Source organism: Oncorhynchus clarkii, chromosome 3 (genome assembly GCF_045791955.1).
Source record: "Oncorhynchus clarkii lewisi isolate Uvic-CL-2024 chromosome 3, UVic_Ocla_1.0, whole genome shotgun sequence".
NCBI classification, from domain to species: domain Eukaryota; kingdom Metazoa; phylum Chordata; class Actinopteri; order Salmoniformes; family Salmonidae; genus Oncorhynchus; species Oncorhynchus clarkii.
In genome coordinates this window covers 49,154,757-49,179,991 of record NC_092149.1, presented here as the reverse complement: position 1 = coordinate 49,179,991, position 25,235 = coordinate 49,154,757, and the positions used below count along the sequence as shown (strand labels likewise).

At 47.8% G+C, this 25,235-nt stretch overlaps 1 protein-coding gene across 1 annotated transcript in view; it reads right to left on the bottom strand.

Moving 5' to 3' along the window:
* Positions 1-25,235, bottom strand: part of LOC139405996 (histone deacetylase 4-like) — a 170,795-nt gene that overhangs the window by 12,858 nt on the left and 132,702 nt on the right. Inside the window, exons 14-20 of the mRNA XM_071148452.1 lie at positions 24,114-24,216; positions 22,126-22,172; positions 18,755-18,862; positions 16,518-16,573; positions 16,239-16,326; positions 15,207-15,326; positions 12,644-12,741 (exon numbers count right to left, since the gene is read on the bottom strand). Coding sequence (XP_071004553.1) covers positions 12,644-12,741; positions 15,207-15,326; positions 16,239-16,326; positions 16,518-16,573; positions 18,755-18,862; positions 22,126-22,172; positions 24,114-24,216 — 620 coding nt within the window. The remainder of the gene's footprint in view (positions 1-12,643; positions 12,742-15,206; positions 15,327-16,238; positions 16,327-16,517; positions 16,574-18,754; positions 18,863-22,125; positions 22,173-24,113; positions 24,217-25,235) is intronic.

Sequence of the window (25,235 nt, the reverse complement as noted above, 5' to 3'; positions counted from 1 at the left end):
GCACACTGTGCTTTTTGGGGCCGGCAGTATTTGGATAGGCAGAGTATTGGTGCTGTGTGAGGGGGTGCCTCAGGGTCATGTTGTAGGAACCCTCTACTTTGCTGACCTCAGGAACATGGCGGTTGTCTCCTGGCTCACTTTCTTTCCATCCTGCTCTCGTCGCCACAATTATAGGCCTGCAATGGGCAAACCCCGCCCACCCACACAGCTTTCGGCAGCGGTGGCCTCCCCCCAAAGGGAGAGAGAGGGAGGCGGTATTTTTAGGAGGCTTGGTACCCCAGACAGCTGAGATACACAGCGGAGTGTGTGCGTCACGGACTGTGTCAGCATGCCTCTGGCACTAGCTCAGCGGGCAGCGTAATATATAAAGCACAGGGATGGTGGACAGAAGGAGAGAAGGAAGGAAGATGAGTAAGAGATGAGTAAAGTGAGGAAGTGAAGGAGAGAATGATTGAGACCAAATGAGAGTAAGATAATGATAGCATGACCCGGTGGTTGCAATACATGTAGGCTGCAAATATCCAGGAGAGATGAACCGAGTAGTACTGTCTTGGAAATATTTGTTCAGCTGCTTAGAAGTGCTCCCACACACACACCATTAATATCAAGCACATAAAATACCCCAACCCAAAGAGTGAGCTGGCCACAGGCACTCATGTGGCCAGACACAAGATTGGACGGGGGGGAGCTTAAGTAAGTATGACGGTTACCATGGAGAACGGAGAATCACACACTACCCCCTCCCCAACCTCCCTCAGATCTAATGTGTATGGAGACACACACACAAGTCATCCCTCCATCAGAAGCTGCTCACATCATCAAATTCCCCATCAACAAACCCCCTCTAAAACAGACGACAACCTTGGGAAAGCCAGAGCGCTCAATTAGAGAGCAATTGCGAGTGGAAACGAGGGCTTTTATAGGCGTGAATCAGTGGATGTCTATGTGGTAGATGAAAAACGCTTGGTTAATTATGCCGGCGGATAATACATTTTAAATATATTTACGAGGCCGTCTCAGCTATGGGACATCCTGGATTTGTGGGGTAAGATCCAAAACCCTACTGCCTCCGTCAGCTAGTTCCTGCCTGTAAAGTGTCATCGCTGAGGTGTGCTCTGGTTTGGATATCAAGGGAACATGTATACTGCTCTGCTCTACCCTGCCACAACTGTACAGTCACACCGAATGTGTTTGTTCAGATTAAAGGCGCAATATGTAGCTTTGTGTGCAAATTCACATAGAAATTTGAGTTTTAGATTGGTCATTCTCATGGAAAGCAAGTCTAATAAGGGGTAGATCCGTTCTATGTGTGCTATTTCCATGCTTCCTGTCCTTAAGTTTATTTTTTGCGTCTTTTCATTTTACCAGCTGGGCTCCCGAGTGGCGCAGCGGTCTAAGGCACTGCATCTCAGTTCTTGAGGCGTCACTACAGACACCCTGGTTCGAATCCAGGATGTATCACAACCGGCCATGATTGGGAGTCCCATAGGGCGGTGCACAATTGTAGCCGTTTCCAGCTACAACATTACATCATTTACAACATTAGCAATGTCTACACTGTATTTCTGATCAATTTGATGTTAGTTTAATGGACAACATTCTTTGCTTTTCTTTCAAAAACAAGGACATTTCTAAGTGACCCCAAACTTTTGAACGGTAGTGTACATGCCAAAGATTCTCTACTGGGATCCCTTGATTGGGCCAATGCTGACTGAGAATTTACAATTATGCCCACCTGTGTGTGGTATTGTCGTGACATTGATTGCCATTGCACGCTGAAGAAGGGCTCATACCCAGCAATAAAAATATGTCAATTTAAGTTTATTCACCAGAGTGCTGTCCTATTTTTGTTCTTTGAATTATAATTAATGGAAGTAAATTACAAACTTCAGAAGCCTTTTTAAACCTCAAATATACTACACGTTTAAAATGTCCTGCTTTGCAGGAAAGTTCTCCTGCAACAGGGTGATCAAATTAGGATCCGACACCTGGAATGACGGAGTGATTTCTACACATTGCGCCTTTAAGGAAACATAAAGCTGAATAAAATGAACTTACAACATATTTAGGCATTACCTGTTGCACATTCAGTTTGTTCTTCAATACATGGACCTTGGTTGGACTGTGTAGGTATGTGTGTCTGTGTGTATGTGTATCCCGGCAGTGTGTGTGAGCGTATTTGGGAGGACCCGCTAAGCCTCAGGGTTGAACACCTCTTTCTCCTGAGACAGTCAGGCCTAACCCAAATCCCCCTGACCCAATGTAATGTCCTCATCACGCACACACATACACACACAGGGTGTATCTCAATATGCATACTACTGTGCTCCACACTCTCCTGCTACGAGTGCATTCTCCGAGGATGTTTTCTCGAATACGTTCTTGTGAGGACGAAAGTGTAGAGAACGCATAAAACATGACATCTGAGAAGCATCGTCCAGCCAGGACAATGGCAACAATAGAAATCAAACAAAACAAAATGTTTTACTTCATAATATTCAGCTATCAATATGTGAATTGTAATAATCTAGCTAGCCAGCTAGTTAAACAGGCAAAAATCACCTAAAAATAATGTAATGTAAGGTAGATGTAAATTCTTTGTAGGTAGCTAGCTACCAATTCTTCGTGGCTATCTAGCTAGCGAACAGTAGTAGCAAGCTATTGACTTTCTATTGGCTTGCAATCTATGCACACTACAGTGGGCATTGTTGTCACGGTCGTCCTCCTCTTCGTCTGAAGAGGAGAGGCGAGAAGGATCAGAGGACCAATATGCGGCGTGGTAAGTGTCCATGGTAAAATCTTTAATAAAGAAAGACTGAACACTATACAAAAGAGTAACAAAAACAATAAACCAAATTCGACCGTGAAGCTACAAAATGAGACCTGTGCTGACACAAGCCACTAACATAGACAGTACCCCCCCCCCCCCCCCCAAAGGTGCGGACTCCGGCCGCAAAACCTTGACCTATAGGGGAGGGTCTGGGTGGGCGTCTGTCCGCGGTGGCGGCTCTGGCGCGGGACGCGGACCCCACTTCACCATTGTCTTAGTCCGCCTCCGTGGCTTTCTCACCATGACCACCCCTCTCAATGACCCCACTGGACAGAGGGGCTGCTCGGGACAGAGGGGCTGCTCGGGACAGAGGGGCAGCTGCTCGGGACAGAGGGGCAGCTGCTCGGGACAGAGGGGCAGCTGCTCGGGACAGAGGGGCAGCTGCTCGGGGCAGAGGGGCTCCGGCAGCGGCGCCGGGCAGGCGGGAGGCTCCGGCAGCGGCGCCGGACAGGCGGGAGGCTCCGGCAGCGGCGCCGGACAGGCGGGAGGCTCCGGCAGCGGCGCCGGACAGGCGGGAGGCTCCGGCAGCGGCGCCGGACAGGCGGGAGGCTCCGGCAGCGGCGCCGGACAGGCGGGAGGCTCCGGCAGAGGCGCCGGACAGGCGGGAGACTCCGGCAGAGGCGCCGGACAGGCGGGAGACTCCGGCAGAGGCGCCGGACAGGCGGGAGACTCCGGCAGAGGCGCCGGACAGGCGGGAGGCTCCGGCAGCGGCGCCGGACAGGCGGGAGGCTCCGGCAGCGGCGCCGGACAGGCGGGAGGCTCCGGCAGAGGCGCCGGACAGGCGGGAGACTCCGGCAGAGGCGCCGGACAGGCGGGAGACTCCGGCAGAGGCGCCGGACAGGCGGGAGGCTCCGGCAGCGGCGCCGGACAGGCGGGAGGCTCCGGCAGCGGCGCCGGACAGGCGGGAGGCTCCGGCAGCGGCGCCGGACAGGCGGGAGACTCCGGCAGAGGCGCCGGACAGGCGGGAGACTCCGGCAGAGGCGCCGGACAGGCGGGAGACTCCGGCAGAGGCGCCGGACAGGCGGGAGACTCCGGCAGAGGCGCCGGACAGGCGGGAGACTCCGGCAGAGGCGCCGGACAGGCGGGAGACTCCGGCAGAGGCGCCGGACAGGCGGGAGACTCCGGCAGCAGCGCCGGACAGACAGGACCACCTGCAGGGAGGAGACAGAGAGACAGCCTGGTGCGTGGGGCTGCCACAGGAACCACCAGGCTGGGGAGACCTTCAGGAGGCTTGGGGTTAAGAGGAGGCACCTGAAAGACCGGGCTGTGGGGGAGCACTGGAGCTCTGGTGCGCAACCTTGTCACCACTTCCCCAGGCTGGACAACCACTCTAGCCCGGACCCTCCAGAGTACAGGCACAGGTTGAACCGGGCTGTGGGTAAGCACGGGAGATCCAGTGCTTACTACACGCACCTCTCCCTTCGGCTCCATTCCCACATTCGCCCGGCACGAGCGGAGCGCGGGCAGAGGACGCACTGCACCCTCCCAGCGCCCCGGAGACACAGCACGCAGAGCCGGCGCAGGATACCCTGGACCAAAACTGCGTACCGGCGACCAGACCCGCTGAGCAGGCACCATACGCCCTGGCTCGATGCCCGCACTCGCATGATACTCTCGGGGGGCTGTCCTATAGCGCACCGGGCTATGGACACGTACTGGCGACACCGTGCGCTTAACCGCATAACACGGTGCCTGCCCAGTATCTCGCTGCTTATAATAAGCACGAGGAGTGAGCGCAGGTCTGCTACCTGGCTTAGCTCCACCCCTCGTGTGCCCCCCAAAAAAAATTTTTTGGGGCTGTCTCTCGTACCTGTCGCACTGCCGTGCTGCCTCCTCATATCGCCGCCGCTCAGCTTTCACTGCCTCCAGCTCTGCTTTGGGGCGGCGATATTCCCCAGCCTGTGCCCAGGGTCCCTCTCCGTTCAGTATCTCCTCCCATGTCCAGGAGTCCTGTGATACCGGCCGCTGTTGTTGCTGCTGCTGCTGCTGCTGTCGTCGCTGTTTTCTACCACGCCACTTGGTCCTTGGTGGGTGGGTGATTCTGTCACGGTTGTCCTCCTCTTCGTCTGAAGAGGAGAGGCGAGAAGGATCAGAGGACCAATATGCGGCGTGGTAAGTGTCTATGTTAGTGGCTTGTGTCAGCACAGGTCTCATTTTGTAGCTTCACGGTCGAATTTGGTTTATTGTTTTTGTTACTCTTTTGTATAGTGTTCAGTCTTTCTTTATTAAAGATTTTACCATGGACACTTACCACGCCGCATATTGGTCCTCTGATCCTTCTCGCCTCTCCTCTTCAGACGAAGAGGAGGACGACCGTGACAATTGTAGGCACGTAAACATGCCAAAATTAACACAGTATGTATTTATTAACGTACCAAGATAAAATATTGTCATTAGGCAACATATGAGAATGGGCAACATTTTGTTCTGAAGTTGGAGTTGATTTTCTCACACTTCAGCTCAAATAATTCAAAGAATTGTTGTTTTTTTACGTGGTTGTGTCGTATTTCTGTGCATACCTTGCGTTGAAGCTTGCATTGATGCCTGCTTCAAAACATGTACAAACGGAGTACGCATCCGAGAAGTGCCCTCCGTGCTCCATTTCACATACTTTGATTTGGATTCATACTCCGACCCTCCCGCGCTCCAATGTGGATGCTTGGAGCATGGTAGTATTAATTTTGAGAAACCCCCACAGACACACACACAGTGTGTACAACCGCATATGCATAAGAACACATGCATGCACACGCTTACAAATATACAGTACGCGCATGTACACATGCACGAGATATCGACGACGCGCGTGACTACTCAATGCACTCTACCTATAATGCTCACCGAGACCACTGAAACCCCCTGAAGATCAGTTCCGCAGGTGGTCGCCCAACACGTCAACCTTCCCACAGAAGTGGCTCTGGAGTCCACTATGTTAATTATGAATGATCCTCTGATCTTTGCTGGGGCATTCTTGAAGCGATTGGATTTTTCACAGATATGAGAAGATGCGACGAGCCACGTCTCTCTCTCTCTTTCACCTGCAGTGTTTTCTTTACCTTTTTCCCCAATGAGGTTGTGTTGTTTCACTTTGGGAGAGAACAAACTAGTTGGGGGCCTGGGAAGTCTGTGTAGGGGTAAGGGACTTTGTTCACTCATAGTTCACCCAAGTCCCCATCATTTCCACCAATCCCTGAATGCTTTGAGTGCTAAGACATGCAGCCGCACGCACACAAATGAACACGCTTTCAGAATGGAGGCAGCTGTTCACTCAGTGGCGTTGACAAGAACCGGGGAAACCTCCCTCTCTAGGGACTCTCTCCATCTTCCACTCCTCCTTTTCATTCCTCGCTTTAACCTCTCCTCCGCAGAACACCCCACCTGGGTGTGTGGTGTGTTTTCAAGTGGAGTCCTAAACAAGGGCAGTGAATGAGGAGGAAGATACTATAGTTTGACTGAACACAAAAAAAAAAATATGAAAACCATACCGCCCAAAGCCACTAACCAACAAAGGTTGGCTAGCCATGCCTACATGTCAGGCTCAAAGGCTTTTCCGACACACTTCAAAGCCTTGTCATCTCACGTTGTGGAGAGCTGGTTTGAATTAAGCTCAATTCTCCTCTCTGTTCCCAAGTTCATGATGAGAGAGGGAGCGTGAGGGAAGGAGAGAGAGACGGGACTTCTGGTTTTCATTAGGGATAATTTTCTTATCTTTTTTTCCCTCCCTTTCTGGAGGCTCAGGCTTGATCCCCTGCAAATGCAATATGTGTGAGAGAGAGAGAGAGAGAGAGAGAGAGAGAGAGAGGTTTGTCTGTGTGTTTGATAGAGAGAGGGACGAAAGGGCAGCACCAGGATTGTGGGTTTGATTCCCACGGGGGACCAGTATGAAATGAAATGTAAAAATATGTATGCACTCACTACTTTAAGTCACTCTGGATAAGAGCCTCTGATAAATTACTAAAATGTACACGTAAAAAAAGGAAAGATGGAGAGAGATGGCGGGAGAGTAGATATATGGACTGTTGGGCTGTGCTGGCCATTTTCCTCTGGGTGCTGTAAATCAGAGAGGCTGAGGAGACACTCACTGCAGCATTGTGGGATTGATGAGCGCCGGGGGCCAGCTGGGTGAAATAAGGGGAAGACCCACATCCCTGTCACTCCTAAATTGACCCCTAGCCCCTACTCCCCCAAGCTAGCCCCCCGACCCGCCTTCTCTCCGTTCAATTCAAGAAGATTTATTGGCATGGAAAGTGTAAGAAATTACATTGCCAAAGAAAACATGTCAAATCAATTTCCCTCTCTCTCCATCTACTTGTGTACATCTCAAAGGATTGGATAGGTGAATCAAAGTGGTTGAATTTTCACCTAGCCTATGATAGGTCGACAGACCCTGCGGCAGGATAAATTGACTAAGGGGGCAGTTGAAATCGGCGAGGGGGCACAATTTTTTTGGGGGGAGGGGTTCTTGCATTGGAATTATATTGAACTCTGCTTATATTACGCTATACCACAATAAACATAAAGTGCCAATGCCGAGTGTCCGAGACCATTGAGTGCTTTTGAAGTGACAGGTTGGCAAGGAATCTGTAGCCCATCTCCACTGCACTGTATCAGCAAAATGGACAGTGACTTACACAGTAAAGAAAGGTCTATTTGGTACAAGCTAGATAGGGTAATTCACCTATTACAAACAGCCAATGTGAATGCAGCTGTACACAGCCGATGCGATACGGCACTTCTGTGGATCAAATTCCATCCACCCATGTAATAAATTACGCAATGCCGGCCTACTATAAACATGGGGGTGGGCTCTTCACACAGAGCTAGCTGGAGCCTGGCAGCATCGTCGCTGCTGGGCTTTGCGGCGGCCTTGGTGGTTTGATTTCTGATACCCATCGTGGCAGTGGTAGATTAGCTGGTTAGAGCTAAATAGGCTATAAATCCCTATAATCCCTATAAATCAAAATCAAAATATTACAGGCAGAGGCGTATCTCGTATTCACGTAACCTACCTCATTATTGACGTAGCCTAGCACAGACGAGGAGTGTTTTTCCCTGCTTTCTATGGAAACTCAATGGAGACGTACCTAACCGCCCAGTGGCTTTCCATAGCCTCCCTACATACAAACACACACACACTCTGCAGCATGCTCTGTCCATGGTGCTGGTAAAGCGCAGTGGAGATCCAGATTTTGCGCCAACCTGTCACCCAATCATTTGAACCCTTTTGCTATTTGTGTAAAGGGACCTACATAAGTAAAGGGAGATTTAATATAGCTTCTTACATGGCCCTCAGGCTGAAAATAACAAACCAATCATGGTACATGGGGCAGTACAGGAGGGCTTCCTTGTCCAACATAGTCTGCAACTATGTTGGACAAGGAAAGAGCTACCAAGAAGGTAATACCTCAAGCTCTTGATGCTCCACTTCAGTGCGATGTGCTCTCTCTCAACCACTGAATACCTGTACTCATGTGAGTTCCGTTTTCAGCTGATGAACAGAACAGATCTCTCCTGTCCGACTCTCCCTGGGCTAGCACAGCTCCCAGCCCCACGTTGGATGCATCAGTCTGCACCACAAAAGGCTTGGCGAAGTCTGGACTGACCAGAACTGGATTGCTCCATACCACCCATTTGGGCCTCTGGGATGCCTCTTCACAGGCCGTGGTCCACAGGAACTGTTTCTGCTCTTTGGTTTTGGTCAGTTCACTCTACGGGTAGGGCCACATCTGAGAAGTCTGGCACAAAACGTCAGTACCAGAGCCAACGAGCCCCAGGAAGGACTTCACCAACAGCCCGTGTGCTAGGCAAAGAAATGTTTTGGATGGCTGCTACTTTGTCCACTTGAGGGCACATGCCCTCTGGGCCAATGCGGAAACTCAAGTACAGGACCTCTTCTTGGGCCACAGCACACTTGGTTCCATTCACAGTGAGCCTCGCTTTCTGGATCTACCCCAATATCGTCCCTAGGTGCTGTAGACGCTGCTTTGGCTCTAGCAACTCTGACAATATGGGGATATCAGTCCCTAGGACAACATCATATGGCCAGCAACCATCTCTTCACAGAGAATGAACCTGTGGTCATGCACAGTCAACATAACCTCAGCAGTAGCATACTGTTTGACATCCCCATGAACACACTTCAGCTGTACTACAGGCCCATGATCTGCAACTAACTTAATTCCACCGGCCCTAACGAGTGTTTGTGTGCTGCCAGTATCAACCAAAGCCATCAACAACTTGCCATTTAGAAACACCTCACATAGCTGCTCATTAACCTGCAACTCACTAGGGCGTAAACTAGACGTAGGCAAGTAGCACAAACGCACACTATCTCTGCGTGCCATACATTACGTTGTCCGCCTTATGTCCTACTAGGCCACAAGAAAAACCCTGACGGTCCCTTTGCTAATTAAAAGAAGACTTTGTGTTGTGTCTTACCATGTGTCCCGCATTATCCCACAAACCGACTGCGTCTAGCAGCTGCCACTGTGTTTGCATTGGAAAAGGCCCGTTGGTCTTGACGTGCAGACATGTAGACCTCTGCGAGACGCGCCGCCTCTGCAGCAGACTTCGGATCCCTTTCCCAAACCCAAACTCTGATTTCAGATGGAATCATCAGAAGAAATAGTTCAAGCACGACAACATCCGGGACAGTTTCAACTGGGTGCTCCGTTGGTGGTATCCAGCTCCCGGAGACGCACAAACAATTCCTGAGGGGATTCCCCCGCCTCTTGTCTTTTCTTCCCGAAAGCGCATTCTATAATTCTCTTTGCTGATATTATATTTAGTTTTGTATCGCTTCCTTAACACCGTCATAATCATGAACGAAGTTAATGTCCATAGTCACATAGGCTTTTCCTGCCTTTCCTGTTAGTAGACTAGCCGGGAATCACCCACTCTTCTCTCGACCAGCCACACGTAGCCGCCATCCGTTCAAATGTTGCGAGGCACACATCGACTTCATCATTGTCAGTGACCTTGGGGAGTGACAGGTCCGACCTGCAACGTCACTGGCACCGGGCCCCTTGGATCTGGGTGCCGACTGGCGCAATCAGGCGAGCCTCTGCTTGCTCTAACCCAATCGCCTAGATGGTCTTGTGCCCCGATGCCAGCGTTGTTTTCTTGTAGATCAATAAGTGCCATCTCTAGCACCTAAGAGCCGAGCCTCCTGTCTCTGCTCCCGTTGCTTGCTCTTCTTAATGCTCCATTTCAGCAAGTCCGTGAGCTCCAGCATTGCGCACGGCTGTGGATCGCGTTGCTTCTCGGGCACAGAAAACGCAGGATTGCCGATATGTGGTGCTCCCGTTGCTTGCTCTTCTTAATGCTCCATTTCAGCAAGTCCGTGAGCTCCAGCATTGTGCACGGCTGTGGATCGCGTTGCTTCTCGGGCACAGAAAACGCAGGATTGCCGATATGTGGTGGTCTGTGCGCTAATCTCTGTGGCATCCCCAGCCCACTCCACAATATATCCTGCTGTATTTCGCCTTGTTCTACTGCCATCCTTACCTGGTTCCTTGGTAGTTTTGAGGTAGCTCCCAACTCGCGCACCATCCTCGTACAGGAAAGAGGCCCCCTCGTGTAGCCGGGACGGGAGGTCGAGGTGGGGCTATAATACTATATTGCTTGTACTTACTGCATCTCATTCAGGTCTACATAAAAACAGGTAGGGGCTACAGTATCATTTAAGATTGGGTACATCAATCCTTTATCTCATAAAGGTCATGGACTTTGCTCGGTGTCAGCCTTTCAGATTATTGCCCTCAGAACAGCCTCAATTCGTTGGGGCATGGACTGTACAAGGTGTCGAAAGCATTCGACAGGGATGCTGGCACATGTTGACTCCAATGTTTCCCACAGTCTGAAATCACAGAGTATCAACAAACAAGATTTCTTACCCTTTCCAAACAATTTCCCTTCAATCAAGCGCAGCGCCAACATAACGTGGCAGGGTGGTTTAAAAACAAAGGATAGAATTGAGCATAAACGCATAAAACGTTTCTTTATAACACAAGAGACAATACCTGAAGACGTGCTACACATTGGTGGGGGCACAATGCTTGAGGGTTTGTCGACATAGATATGTATATACAGTATATAGGTACATATGCGCCCTAATATGTATCATGTCCCACCTCTTGTACAAATCCATGTGACACATACGATACTGCGGCTTGTACAGCATGTGATCCATCTGTCTGGATGTGAGAGGGTCAGTGTGGGGTTACGTGAGGAGCAGGGTTATGTGGAGGTCTGGGGTACATTAGCAGGGCACATTGTCCTGGTTAGTATAGTATAGCGTGCAGCCAGCCAGTCAGTAGAGTGAGACAGAGTGGTTTGATGTGTGTCTATGTCTACCTGCACCGGCAGCTCAGACCAATTGGCCAGACAGGCTCATCTTCAAAGTGAATCACCCTCTGCCCTGCACCCCAACCACATGTCTGTGTGTGTGTGAGTGTGCGTGTATGTGTGGATGTACTGTATGTAAGTTTATGCTTGCATGCAATGCCATGTATGCTTGTGTGTGTACGGGTAGGTGTGTATGCCTGCAAGTGTGTGTGTGTGTGTGTGTGTGTGTGTGTGTGTGTGTGTGTGTGTGTGTGTGTGTGTGTTAGTGTTGTGTGTTTGCGGGAATTGGTGGTGAGCATACGTGCATAAGTTTTGCGTGATGTTTGTGTTTTTCTGTGTGTGTGTGTGTGTTTGTGTGTGTGTGTGTTTACTGGATGTTTATATGAACATGCTAATGTTATGTGTGTGTGTAAAGTGTGAGTGTGTAGGTGGGTTATAAATAGCCCCAGACAGCGGACCTAATGAAGTTCAGCTCTGGCATCAGCCTGCTTGGCAGACAAAAGAGGCTGCCACAAAGCTCTGACTGGACCATGTATTACAACACATCCTATTTCAAGCCTCCCTGCCTCTCAGCCATATAGAGGCCACTCATAAACTGTGAAAAGGAGGCATTACAGTATCATGAGTTCAGTTCTTTTTGGACGAGAGACATTTCATACAGTCATGGTATAACATGACCTTTTGTTACAGTTACACTTATTTCTGCCTTGGATGTAACATTGACCTACTGTATCCTGATAATAGCTATCACTGTAAAAATAGACAATATGTGGACAATATGCACACTTTTGGGACTATCCATTTGGTTGCATTGCACAGGGCAAACTAAATCAAGTGCACCTGAAGCATATTCAAATGACTTGACGTGATGTATTTGACCCAGGTCTGACCCCAAGTGATGTTCACATGGTTGTACTTGTGCCTCCGATTTGGCAGGGATATTTGACATAAATCACCCAATCATTCATCTACATTTGTACCCCCTCTAAAAAAATCTACAGTTGTCCTGAATCTGCAATCAACTGTTTATATGTATTATATTCTAATGCTAACTGCTAACAATAGCTTACTCTATCAGTCACTTCGGCTTAAGTTGAAAGCTTTGGATGACGGCAACATCCGGTATCATCTACATTAACGTCAAGAAGGCATTGAGGGATATTGGAGTGAATCATCCCTTTAATGTGCGTCTGTAGACTTGCGGCATGACAGTAGTGTGTACATGGTTCCAGAGCTGGGAACTGTCAGGACAGACTGAGCACTGGGACCTTCAGTTTGTTGATATACACCCCTCTCCTCAGCCAAGTGCTCCCTGAGCACTTCACACACCAACAGCCATCCCCCACCGCTGTAAATTCAACACTAAACTGGCCCCTCTCTCTTTCTCTCCCTCATGATTTCTGACCTAGCATAAGAAATCCTCATCATACTCTGTGGTAGCTAGTCTGTGTGTGACATGTGTGTTACCTGAAGGCAGCCAGGTACTCTGCGTCTCCCATGGGTGGTTCCAGTCCCCCGGTGAAAGCCATGTTCACATTGAAGCCCATACCTGCCCCAGTGCCCACCTACAATACACACAACATAGGTTAGTCACACACACACACACACACACACACACACACACACACACACACACACACACACACACACACACACACACACACACACACACACACACACACACACACACACACACACACACACACACACGCACACACACTCAAGCAAAATGACATGCATATACTGTACTATTACACACTAGACAATTCTTCTGTAGAACAGCCTCCATCTAGGAAAAGACTGCTGGGATTGCTGCCGTTTACCTGTCAAAGCTCAGACTGCACCTGCCAGACGAGAGCACACGCTCTAATATACGCACGCATGCACACACACACAAGTACACACACTAACACACTTTTACATTAAGCCTGGGCATTTTACAAACAACAACATTAATCTGACCTAAGTGGTAGAAGGCCTTGCTAATGACTCCGTCGTATGACCTCCTGTATCAGGAGATGTTAGATGACTGCCAATATTGTAGCAATTACCAAGGAATAACTAACAACAATTGAGTTTTCTTCAAGTTGCCAATTTGAATGTGAATAACAGGAACATTTCCAAAAATCGATTGACCCTTCTCTAAGCATCGCCCCCAGAACTTTGTCGCAAACCAATCACAGCGCTCCCAATGGATAGCAACTGTTGTCGAGTGCGACACCTCGGACAGCGTGTTGCCAATTTAGCAACTGTTGTTGATAAAAGAGGCAAGCGACAAATGCAGTTACTTTTCAGGCTGCCTTTGGGGAGTTGCGAGCATTTCTATGGTTTCGATAGCATTAAGTGTATTTTGCCACTCAATTCTGCCGCAAACAAGAGTGGGAGAGGCTGTCTGTGCAACATAAGTCACAGCAACGGCGCACGCCCAGGCAGAGAAGCACCAGGGTAAGGGGGATATGATGGGAGAGGGGGGGGATGAAAACGCTATGACGGGGACCGCAGCAGTACTGCAAATTGGTGCTGTGATGACGTCATCTAGCAACTTTAGCGTCAAATTAAGAAGCCATTAGCGACCTTTCACTGAAAGATTGTTGGCAACACTGCTCAAACAAGCTCACGTTTGAAATGCATGAAAGCCAGTGAGGACAGTGGGAAATACAGTTTTCTTTTGAGAAGTAATTGTTTAAATGGCTAAATAATTGAACATTGAACCAGGAGTACTCGTCACTGTGATCCTTAAATGCAGAGCCTGTTGATGAAGTGTTTGGCGTATCCCCCAGTTTTTCACAGTGTGTGTGTGTGCGTTAAGGTTGAGCGATTGTGTACATGCCTACAACGCCTGATTGCGCCCCTCGATAGTCGATCACTATTGGGGGGGTCTTTCTCATGGCTACCCATGTATTTCCATGGAAATATTACGTTTATTTGGAAAGTAATAAATATATAGATATTTTTTTAAAGCATTCATGATTTGCATAAATGTAATATAGTAACTATTACTCTTGTTAAAAATATGAAATGGTATTACATTTGGTGAAGAGCCCATTATGACTTGTCTAGGACTCGAAACTCAAAGTTTAGGACTTGAGAATTGACTTGATACTTGTCAGTCTTGACTTGAGACTTGACTCGGACTTGCCTGTCTTGACTTGGGACTTGAGTGCTAAGACTTGAGACTTACTTGTGACTTGTAAAACAATTACTTGGTCCCACCTCTGCTGAATAACTCTAATCTGCTGTTGACTTTAGGAAACGATTTGAGAGCACTAGTTGGCTCCAAAAGTGGTTAGTAACTTTGACTGCACGATGACAGTGAATTCACTGGCAAGCCACACTGCAAACCTTCATCTGAACAAATTCCCGTGAAGTAACTGTCATGACAGTCCACCTCAATGTACCCAAGAGTTTCCTGATCAGCAAGGGGTGGTCTGTGTTTAATTTCATTGCGTATTAAAAAAAAACAGTTTGAGATCATTGTGAGGGAATTTCACCAGTGGCTTCCCTGGAAAATGTTGCAACAGTAACTAAGACGGGCAGGGCTAAAGCGAAGGGTCAATTCTATGGTCATTGTTGGTTACTGAGCCAGTGATGGGTGGAAAGTATACTACCAAGTGTTTGCCTGTTGCAACATGGCCACCATTTCATTTTATGGTTAGTGTTCAACAGAGTGATTCATTCAATAGGGTTGCAAAATTCCCATTTTTGCCAGAAATCCCGATTGGAAGTTTCCTCGGAATCAGGAGGGAATAAGCAGCAAATCTGGAATCCTCCAACCAGGAATTCTAGCAGACCTGGGAATTTTTGGAAAAGTGACCAGAATTCTGCAACAATACTTCAGTAAATTATTTTTCCTTAGCAAGAGGAAACTATTGGTGTTGAGATCTTGCACACTGTGCAGGCAGTTGAGCTACCAGTGTCTGTCGACATGTGTGCCAGGGATGTGAAGAACAGTAAGCGCTTGTCAAAGTGAGCATAGACAAACATGCACGCAGACACACACGCGAGCGTGTCCCCAACTCTGCCAACTCACCTCATCAGGCGCTCCACTGCCAGGAAAGAAGTTGCCATCGTCGTAGCGATGGAGTGACAGGTAGAGAACGTTGGGATCGCTGTAGAATGCTTGTTGCGTGCCGTTGCCATGGTGAACATCCTGACAGATATGAGAGGGGCGGGGTAGGCAGGTTTAAGTTTACTTCCTGACTCTAACAACTGATTTTGGATGAGGTCTTCACGTTAAAAACCTATTCATGAGCGTTGTGCGCTAAACAACAAAATCGAACTTGAGTCAGTCGTCAGATGGACATAGAAGAGTTACACCAAAGTAGACACCCTGAAACAAACTCTTATCAATTGCCATGCTTAGCCACTATCTAACATACCATAACCCGACAGAGTCTTTGTGACCGGTTCAGAGGGTTGAATATGTTTTTAGGCATACAATTGGGTTAAGCCAGTCCTAAAAACCCCATCGCTGGGTGAGAATATCTTTTACTTTGAGCTACGATATCCATTTCATTTTAACAGACCTTCCCACATAGTCAACCATATTAAAAAAAGTGACCTAAGCTTCTATATTGAGGCATTATCTCATACAATTGACACGTTTTATTAAAGAAGGTAATTTTTTTTAACAGTGTCCTTTTTATTTTACAGTCTCCCCCTGCTTTATACGCCTCGACATCGAGACATTTTCTAATACAAAAAAAAGGAGCAAAAAGAAAACTGTGCTTGCTGCCTGGATGACAGGGCTAGTTGTAGAAGTCTCTCTCAGTGAAAAACCGGAGGAAATGAAAAGTGGTTCAAAGGCTTTGAGAAGCCGAATAATGAACCCAGCAATGATCCTGCCAACATTGAGCAGCCATCTCTTCCTGGGCATGTGGACTATTTTCAATATGACACATTCTAACGACTGATGTTATGTGTTTCATAGGATACAGAACCCTGATGTATTGTCATTATATTACACTCACAGAACATGAACATTTTTTTTTTGTGAAAGATAGGTTACATCCTTTGTTGCCTTATTCTGTGTGGAAGCACAGGAAGTCCAAGGTAAACTTACCCAATCCACAATCAGGATCTTACTGACACTGAGCCTCTGCTGCAAGAGTTTAGCAGCGATGGCCACTGAGTTGAAGTAACAGAATCCCCTATGTGATGTAATGTTAAGAGAGGAGGGGGGAGAGGAGGGGGGGGGGGGAGAAAAAAATTATATACATTTTGTGAGTCTGACAGGTTCTGAACATTTGATTTTGCCTCGAAATCTCTCTACTGTTCCGTAATGTCGTCAACAAGATCTGATCGAATGAGATGGAAGAAACATAAAAGGGGTGGGACTTACATAGGTGTACTCTCCTCTGCATGGTGTCCAGGGGGCCGGACTACAGCAAAACCATTCTGCCAATCAGAGTAGACAGAACCATGTTACCATCATTTTTTATTGAACCTTTATTTAACTGGGCAAGTCAGTTAAGAACAAATTCTTATTTACAATGACAGCCTACACCAGACAAACCCAGACAATGCTGGGCCAATCATTACTGGTTGTGATACAGCCTGGATTTGAACCAGGGTGTCTGTAGTGGCACCTCTAAGCTGCAGTGCCTTAGACTGCTGCGCCACTTGGGAGCTCAATAAGGGCTTGAGCAGTCACAGACTGAAATACACTCATACTCAGATAAATGCATAGCCCCAAAAACGCACACACGAAAACACACACATATATACAGTATATGAACACCAACTCGTGCACACACACACGCATGTACGCATTCCAGTTTCTCCATGCAATATTTAGTTCTCTTCCTCTCTGACCTTAAATCCCGCTATGGCTCACAGTTAATTGTTTTGCCATTGACAGGGCGGAGGGCCACAGACACAACCCCTGCCGCCACCACGCACGCACGCACGCACGCACGCACACACACACACACACACACACACACACACACACACACACACACACACGCACACACACACACACACACACACACACACACACACACACACACACGTGGCTGTCAGCTGGGTGTAGCAGTGCGAGACGTGGATGCTGTGTTAATGTGGGGACCTAGGGGACTCCCGCCACTCCCGCGCCGACTGTTTAGGGTCCTTGTGTAACATGGGGACGCCCAGTGTTTGGGGGCCGTGACTGACTGTGGTATGCAGGGACATGGTGAGGGGACCTGTGTCCCTGTAGTCCAGTCTAATGATGTTGAGGCAGCTGCTGTAGATTACTGCACTCCACCTCGCCTGTCCACAGAGGATATTATTCTAGCAGAGGGAGAGGAGGGACTCAGATCCTGTCTGACGATAGGGGCCACTTTCAAAGAGCTGTATGTGTGAGAGCGAGAGTGTGTGGAGAGTGTGTGATTTAAAAACGTTGAAGATGCTGATAGAATGCTGACTCGGACAGGCCAGGGGGGATGCAGGTGATGTTAGAGTCTGCCCCCCCTCTCGGGGTTGCGTGTGTGTGTGTATGCTAAGATGGTGTTAAGCGGCAAGGAGATAACTTCCTGTGACCTCTAACCCCTATGTAGAGTGCAGGAATTTTCATGACTATTTCAGGTCCTTATTCCTAGAGAGAGAGACCATGTCCTCGATAAATCCATTGGGATGATTGAAAAATAGATGAATGGATGAACAAACAAGTCGGTGAATGAATCAAACAAGTAAATTAATCAAACCCTCATCTCAGTAACAATAACAAGTGTTGTTCACTAGGTGGCATACATACTCATTTCAACTGATACACTCCTAACAACAACCTTCAAATAACAATATATCATGCTTTCAACTCTACTATAACAATGAGAGTGCTTGTTGAAGTCACTAGTCCTAGCAGAAACTCCATGTGAGTGTTAGTAATTTAGCATGCTATACTAACGGCTCTGAGAGGAATCATCATTAGTCTCCATTAGCCAGCTCTGCTCTGATGCGGTGTGCAGGCTACCGAATGGCGCAGCAGTCTAAGGCACTGCATCTCAGTACTAGAGGCGTCACTACAGACACCCTGGTTTGAATCCGGCTGTGATTGGGAGTCCCAGTGTCATCCAGGTTTGGCCGGTGTAGGCCGTCATGGCAAATAAGAATTTGTTCTTAACTGACTTGCCTAGTTAAATTTGTGTGTTAGCAGGGACTGTTAGCGTTAGCAACTTACTGGTCCCCATGCGCTAGGTCGCCAGCGGGGTTCAAGTGATAATCCAGCACGGTCACAGACACAGGAAGGCAGGAGGGGAAGGCGGGGGTGTCTGTCTGAAAGCTTTGCGGTGGGGAGGGGGGCATTCCTACGGAGTCTGTAGGTGTTAAGAGTGAGTACGGCTAACGAGGCTATATTAACGAAGAAGCCCTTTTATTCACTTGAGTGGGGCTAGCGTTAGCACTTCTAATGAGGTCTAATTATCAATGCTCCACTCTGCCACCTGTTCACCTGAGATGTTGCTAGCATTAGCATTTAGCATCAGTTGCGAGATGGCATTATGTTTGGTAATAGGCATACAGACAGACAGACAGACAGACAGACAGACATACAGGCAGACACATAGACAAACACATGGTGACGAGGGACATGAGGCTAACCTTGAGCTCTGCAGCCGCCACTTTGAAGCAAAGCTCCACGACGGAGCCCACAGCTAGACGAGCAGCGCTGGACGAGTGGACCTCGTTCCAAATGGTGTCGCTGTCCACCTGTGAGCACAAGCACAAATGCACATTTATATAATTCACATTATCAACTGGGTGGTTCGAGCCATGAATGCTGATTGGCTGACAGCCATGGTATATCAGACCGTATACCACGGGTATAACAAAACATTTATTTTTACTGCTCTAATTACGATGGTAACAAGGCACCTCAGGAGTTTGTGGTATATGACCAATATACCACGGCTAAGGGCTGTATTCAGGCACTCCGCGTTGCGTCGTGCATAAGAACACCCCGTAGCCGTGGTATATTGGCCATACCTCCTTGTGCATTATTACTTAAATATGCACTAATGAATTGAGGCTGTTCTGAGGGCAAACGGGGGTGCAACTCAACATTAGGAAGGTGTTCTTAATGTTTGTGTATAGCCTAAATGTATAATACAATGGGACAATATAAACAGTATAAATTGTATATAAATTGTACATGTATAATGTACAATATAAACAGGTTAAATAATACAATGGGGCAATGGTGGACCGGGATTGTTGTGGTGCTATCTGTCCTCGCAGCCCTTCCAGAGGTAGAGCGAGTGAAAGTAGGTATGAGTACACAAGCCACAGTACAAAGCCCCTAACCACACTCGCACACAGTGTTACAAATATATTGTATCACAGCTTGCACAGAGAGAAGGGAAAAAAGGGACTTGATTGCTGAGCAAAAAGAGGCCGTAGTAAAGAGACCCTCAGAGTGGGTTTACGGGGTCTATCCAAATGACGTGAATGACTCCCGTTCGAGACACACACACAGGTCAATCCAAAGGGCAGGGGAAGATACTTTGCTCTTCACACATCTGTCCGCCAAGAGAGTCTTTGAACGTGCTTCTACTGGGGTCCCACTGGGGATGCTAGTAGAGGTGTGATTTTAAAGTGGAGGAGAGAGGGGAGATGGCTTACTGTATATTCACAGACATGGAGTGTCAATATTGAGCCAAGCGAGTAAGTTTGGAAGAAATGCGGGGTATAGATGGAGAGGAATATTGGAGAGAGAAGGGGGATGGGTTGGGGGGAGCTGGCTAGTCTTGGTGTTGTGGATATGTGTGTGTGTGTGTGTGTGTGTGTGTGTGTGTGTGTGTGTGTGTGTGTGTGTGTGTGTGTGTGTGTGTGTGTCTCCCTATGTGGTCAAAGAGAGAGGCTAGGCATTCATCAATCAGGGCTGATTATGCTGACACACGCCTGCCCAGTGGCCCCAATCTCTCTCACACACACAAATACTATTTTCCCTAACCCCTAACCTTAACTCCTATCCCTAAACCTAACCATACTCTTAATCTCTAACCCTAAACCTAACCCCTGAAATAGCCTTTTTATAAGTGAGGACAGGCAAAATGTCCGAATTTTAGTTGGTTTACAATTCTTGTGAGGACTTTTGGTACCCACAAGTGTAGTAAAACACATACACACACAACTACATACATCTCTACACCTCCACGCACTCTACACACCACTAGTCCATACTCCACACACTGTTGCACAAACTCTACACACAGCTCTAAAATCTACACACTGCTGTAACACACTTAGCAGAGACTCTTAACTCCTCGTTGACCTTGCAACCAACTTGAAGTCACACACACACACACACACACACAGACGCATACACAGACACCTGGGATGACCAACTGAATTCCGAGACGGAATAATCTTAAGAGAAGGAAACACCTGGCAGAGGGAAAGAGAGAGGAGGAGAGAGAAAGAGGGAGTGTGTGGGGACCTGCAGGGTGTCTGTGAACCTTGGGGTCTCCGACAGACTCAGCACACATTAACTGTGGCGATCACTGCCTGCTGCATTTGGCCTTCAGTTGCATGAACGCTCGAGGCTAGAGGAAAAAAAAGGAAAAACGTGGGCCTTTTCAAGTCACGCCAAGAAGGACTTTGTCACGAATTACGGGTCTGTGGTGCATTTATGATAAAAAGAAAACTGCGGGGAATGGAGGGGTGAGGGGAAGAGAGGGAAGATGGGTTGGGGGAGAGGGAGGGTGAGTTGACTGAAGAGTGATGGCTGCACCAGAGAAGTGAGTGAGTGAGTGAGTGAGTGAGTGAGTGAGTGAGTGAGTGAATGAGTGAGTGAGTGAGTGAGCAAGCAAGTGAGAAAGTGATCAAGGAAATGAGTGATCAAGTTATTGCGTAATAGAGTGAGCAAGCTAAAAAAAAAAAAAATGGGACGACGTGCAGAGGGACAAACTGAGGAGTGTGTAAGAAAGTAATAGAGAATATTGAGCGAGGGAGGGACACTGCAGTTCCAGCCACTAACAGAGAAGAAAGCGTAACGTTGGAAAAGTAGAGTAGTCCTGACAAAAGCGACTTTTGAGAGTAAGACAGAGTAAGAAGGAGTGAAAGACGCAAGCCAGTAACACCAAGAGCAATAGGGGGATAAAAGAGAGGGAAAAGCGAGGGACCAGAGACCAAAGAGAGTGGGGAGAGAGGGGGGAGCGTGTTGGAATGAAAGAGGGGTTCGTTCTGCTCAGGCTGACAGGGTAATTTGATGAGCGGAGGCGCTGTGCTGGGACGACAGGAAGACAACAATTTAGTCCCATTTCCATAAAACAGAGCAGAGCCCCTTCTGTTTCCTACCAATGGCAGCAGGCACCGTAACAGACTCAGCTAGCTACCCCCGAGAGAGGGGGGTGGACAGGGGAAGGGAGAGACAGGGAGAGAGAGGTGGGGGGAGAGACAGGGAGAGAGCGGTGGGGGAGAGACAGGGTAGGGAGAAGAGAACTGTGGAGAAGAAGTGAGGGTGTGGGTGTGAGGGGGGGGCAAAGAGTAAGGGAGAGAGAGGGAGACGGAAAATCAGACCAACATACTGACCTAGGGATCGACAAACACACATAACCTGAGTTCACCCACTCACTCCAAAACGCGCACACACACACACTCTGAAACACATATAATACCTTTACTTTCACAAGCACACTGACGTGGAAGCACACATGTGCACTCGCACCCAAAAACACACACACACAGACATCATTGTCACCCCCCCCCCTCCTCTCCTAAGTGTCCCTCTGAACACACAATACACAGGCAGTGCACTCCCCACCCACACGCGCTCTACAGCACACAGCATCATGTTCATAGAAAACATCTGGTCACAATTACCCACTCGACAGAAAGCAGAGCAACAGTTTTGGTTGCCTCTGGTGCTCCAGGGTGGTGTGTGTGCGTGTGTGTGTGTGTGGTGGGAGAACAAACAGCAACATTATTTCTACAGGGGAGTAGAAGAGAAGAAGTAGAAGAGAGTGACTTACCCCCACCCCTCCACAAGGCAGCCTCACAAACATGGGAGTAACTGAACCTGAGAAAGAGAGAGAAAAAGAGAGCGAGAGAGAGAGAGAGAGAGAGAGAGAGAGAGAGAGAGAGAGAGAGAGAGAGAGAGAGAGGTTAGAGGGGACCGCCAGAATACTCATGGACACCCAGGACTTTCAGCAGGTGCCTTGACCTCTGAACTCCAGACTCTGACCACATGAACTTCCACAGAGGAGAGAATACACAGATGCCATTTTAAATGTGGTGGGAAAAAAATGACGAACCTCTCTCTCTTAGTGTAAACAACTTGATTTTGTCAAACCTTTCTTCCCTCCTCTCCCCTCTTGTTGTGACAACACTTTCACTTTCTTCTTCATTCAGTAACCCTCTTTTCCATCCCTCCCTCGCTCACCCCTTCATCCCACTTGCGCCTGCAAGATGACTAGGTTAGACATTATATCCCCCCTTGAGATACAAATCTATCTTGACTGTTACAAATTCTAGCAAAACATCGTCAAGTGGAAACCCCAAACCCTTAATACAACACCCTGCATGATTTGAGAATATACGCTAGCAACATTTCACCTTTTGGCCTGAACATTTAAAATGTGTCTAGGTTAACGTTCACTCTTCTTAGTGGGCCCTGAGTTGATCGTAACACTGCATTAATATGAATTCATATAGCAGACGCTCCTGGATTGACTCATCACACACACACACACGCGCACACGGACACACACACGAACCCACGAACACATACACGCACACACACGAACCCACACACACACACACACAGACACACGGACACACACACAGACACACACACACGCACACGCACACACACACACACACACACACACACACACACACACACACACCATTGATGCAATACAACATAATCACACACAGTTGAACACAGTCCAAAACAGTGGTTCCCCCGGGGGTACTTGGCCTATCCACAGGGGGGTACTGTTTTCATGAGTCTTACTGGTAAAATGCACATGAGGTTGTCCTTCAGGGGTACTCCTGGCAGAGCAAAATGTACTGTGGTACAGTAACCAAAAAAGGTTTAGAGACTCTGGTCCAAAAAAGTCCCAAAAATGTCATGACTACCTTACTCCACAGACACTGCTGGCTAAGAGGCTAACTCAGCTCTGAAAGCCAGAGTGGTCATAGTGAGATGTTTGAGCCAAAAAGTCAGTCTCTCTCACTCTCCCAACCCGAGAGGAAATCTTTAGGTGATGGATCAGTAAACCTTGGGAGGTAGTAAACAAGGAGGGGTGATGTCATGGAAAATGGTGTGTGTGTGCGTGCGTGCATGTGTGCATGCGTGTTCATTATTGGCAGAAAGGTGGCGAACAGCTGGGCCAACAGCTTAGAGGTAGATTTGAGCAAGTTCCACAAGTTCCAAATCGGAACAAGAAAAAAACAAAAAGAATAGAACCAAAACAAATTTTTAAAAGGCTGTCGTTTAGGTAAACAGAACAATCTCTTTGGAGATGTACTGAGTGTCCCTGCTTTGGTCTACACAGAAGGCAATCATGTAGATAATAAGGTTGATAATGGTCCTGTAGAGGAACACAATCCTTAGACCAGGCCTTGCCCTGTAATAATAGACAGCCGAGGTGTAAGAGGAGGGAGAGAGCTGTTATTGTATTATTGTCGTAACACTGTCATACTTTAGGCAATCTTGATCATTTACTTTGTAGATATATGGGTCAACCTTAACAGCCTGACATGCGTTGATGTCCGTGGAAGACGAGGTGACAATTTGACTTCGGTGGAAGTTGGGATTCGCCCTGCACAATATACCATGAGCATCTACACAACGGATCCTGTTAAGTGTGCAAAGCAACAACCAGTTGGGTCTGGGCCCATATCCACAAAGGGTCTCAGGAATGCTGATCTAGCACCAGTTTTTCCTTTTAGATCACAATGAATAGGATTATATGGACAGATCCTAGAGTAGCACTCCAGGTGTAGGACGTACTGTCTAGTTTCTGTCGAAGTGGGTTGGTTCCATACAGAAGGACGTGGGCCTCAGAGTGAACCGTCTGCAGTTCTTCCAGTGAGGCTTTCCGCCCCCGTATACACTGCAGAGAAGGGGGGGGGGGGAGAAAGAAAGAAAGAGAGTTGGTCAATTTTATTTGTATTTTATTTATATTTCTTTCACCTTTACTTAACCAGGTAGGCCTGTTGAGAACAAGTTCTCATTTACAACTGCGACCTGGCCAAGATAAAGCAAAGCAGTGCGACACAAACAACACATGGGATAAACAAACGTACAGTCAATATCACAATAGAAAAATCTATATACAGTGTATGCAAATGTAGTAAGATTAGGGAGGTAAGGCAATAGATAGGCCATAGTGGCGAAATAATTACAATTTAGCAATTAAACACTGGAGTGATAGATGTGCAGAAGATGAATGTGCAAGTAGAGATGGGGTGCAAAGGAGCAAAAAAAATAATAACAATATGGGGATGAGGTAGTTGGGTGGGCTATTTACAGATGGGCTGTGTACAGGTGCAATGATCGGTAAACTGCTCTGACAGCTGATGCTTAAAGTTAGTGAGGGAGATATAAGACTCCAGCTTCAGTGATTTTTGCAATCCGTTCCAGTCATTGGCAGCAGCAAACTGGAAGGAAAGGCAGCCAAAAGAGGAGTTGGCTTTGGGGATGACCAGTGAAATATACCTGCTGGAGCGCGTGCTATGGGTGGGTGCTGCTATGGTGACCAGTGAGCTGAGATAAGGCTGGGCTTTACCTAGCAAAGACTTATAGATGACCTGGAGCCAGTGGGTTTGGTGACGAATATGAAGAGAGGGCCAGCCAACAAGAGCATACAGGTCACAGTGGTGGGTAGTATATGGGGCTTTGGTGACAAAACAAATGGCACTGTGATAGACTACATCCAGTTTGCTGAGTAGCGTTGGAGGCTATTTTGTAAATTTCATGCTGCCAAACATACCCTCGTAAAACTGACTATCCTACCGATCCTTGACTTCAATAGGATAGTCAGTTTTTTATTTTATTTTATTTTTTTTGAATTTTACCGCTTTTTCTCCCCAATTTCGTGGTATCCAATTGTTGTAGTAGCTACTATCTTGT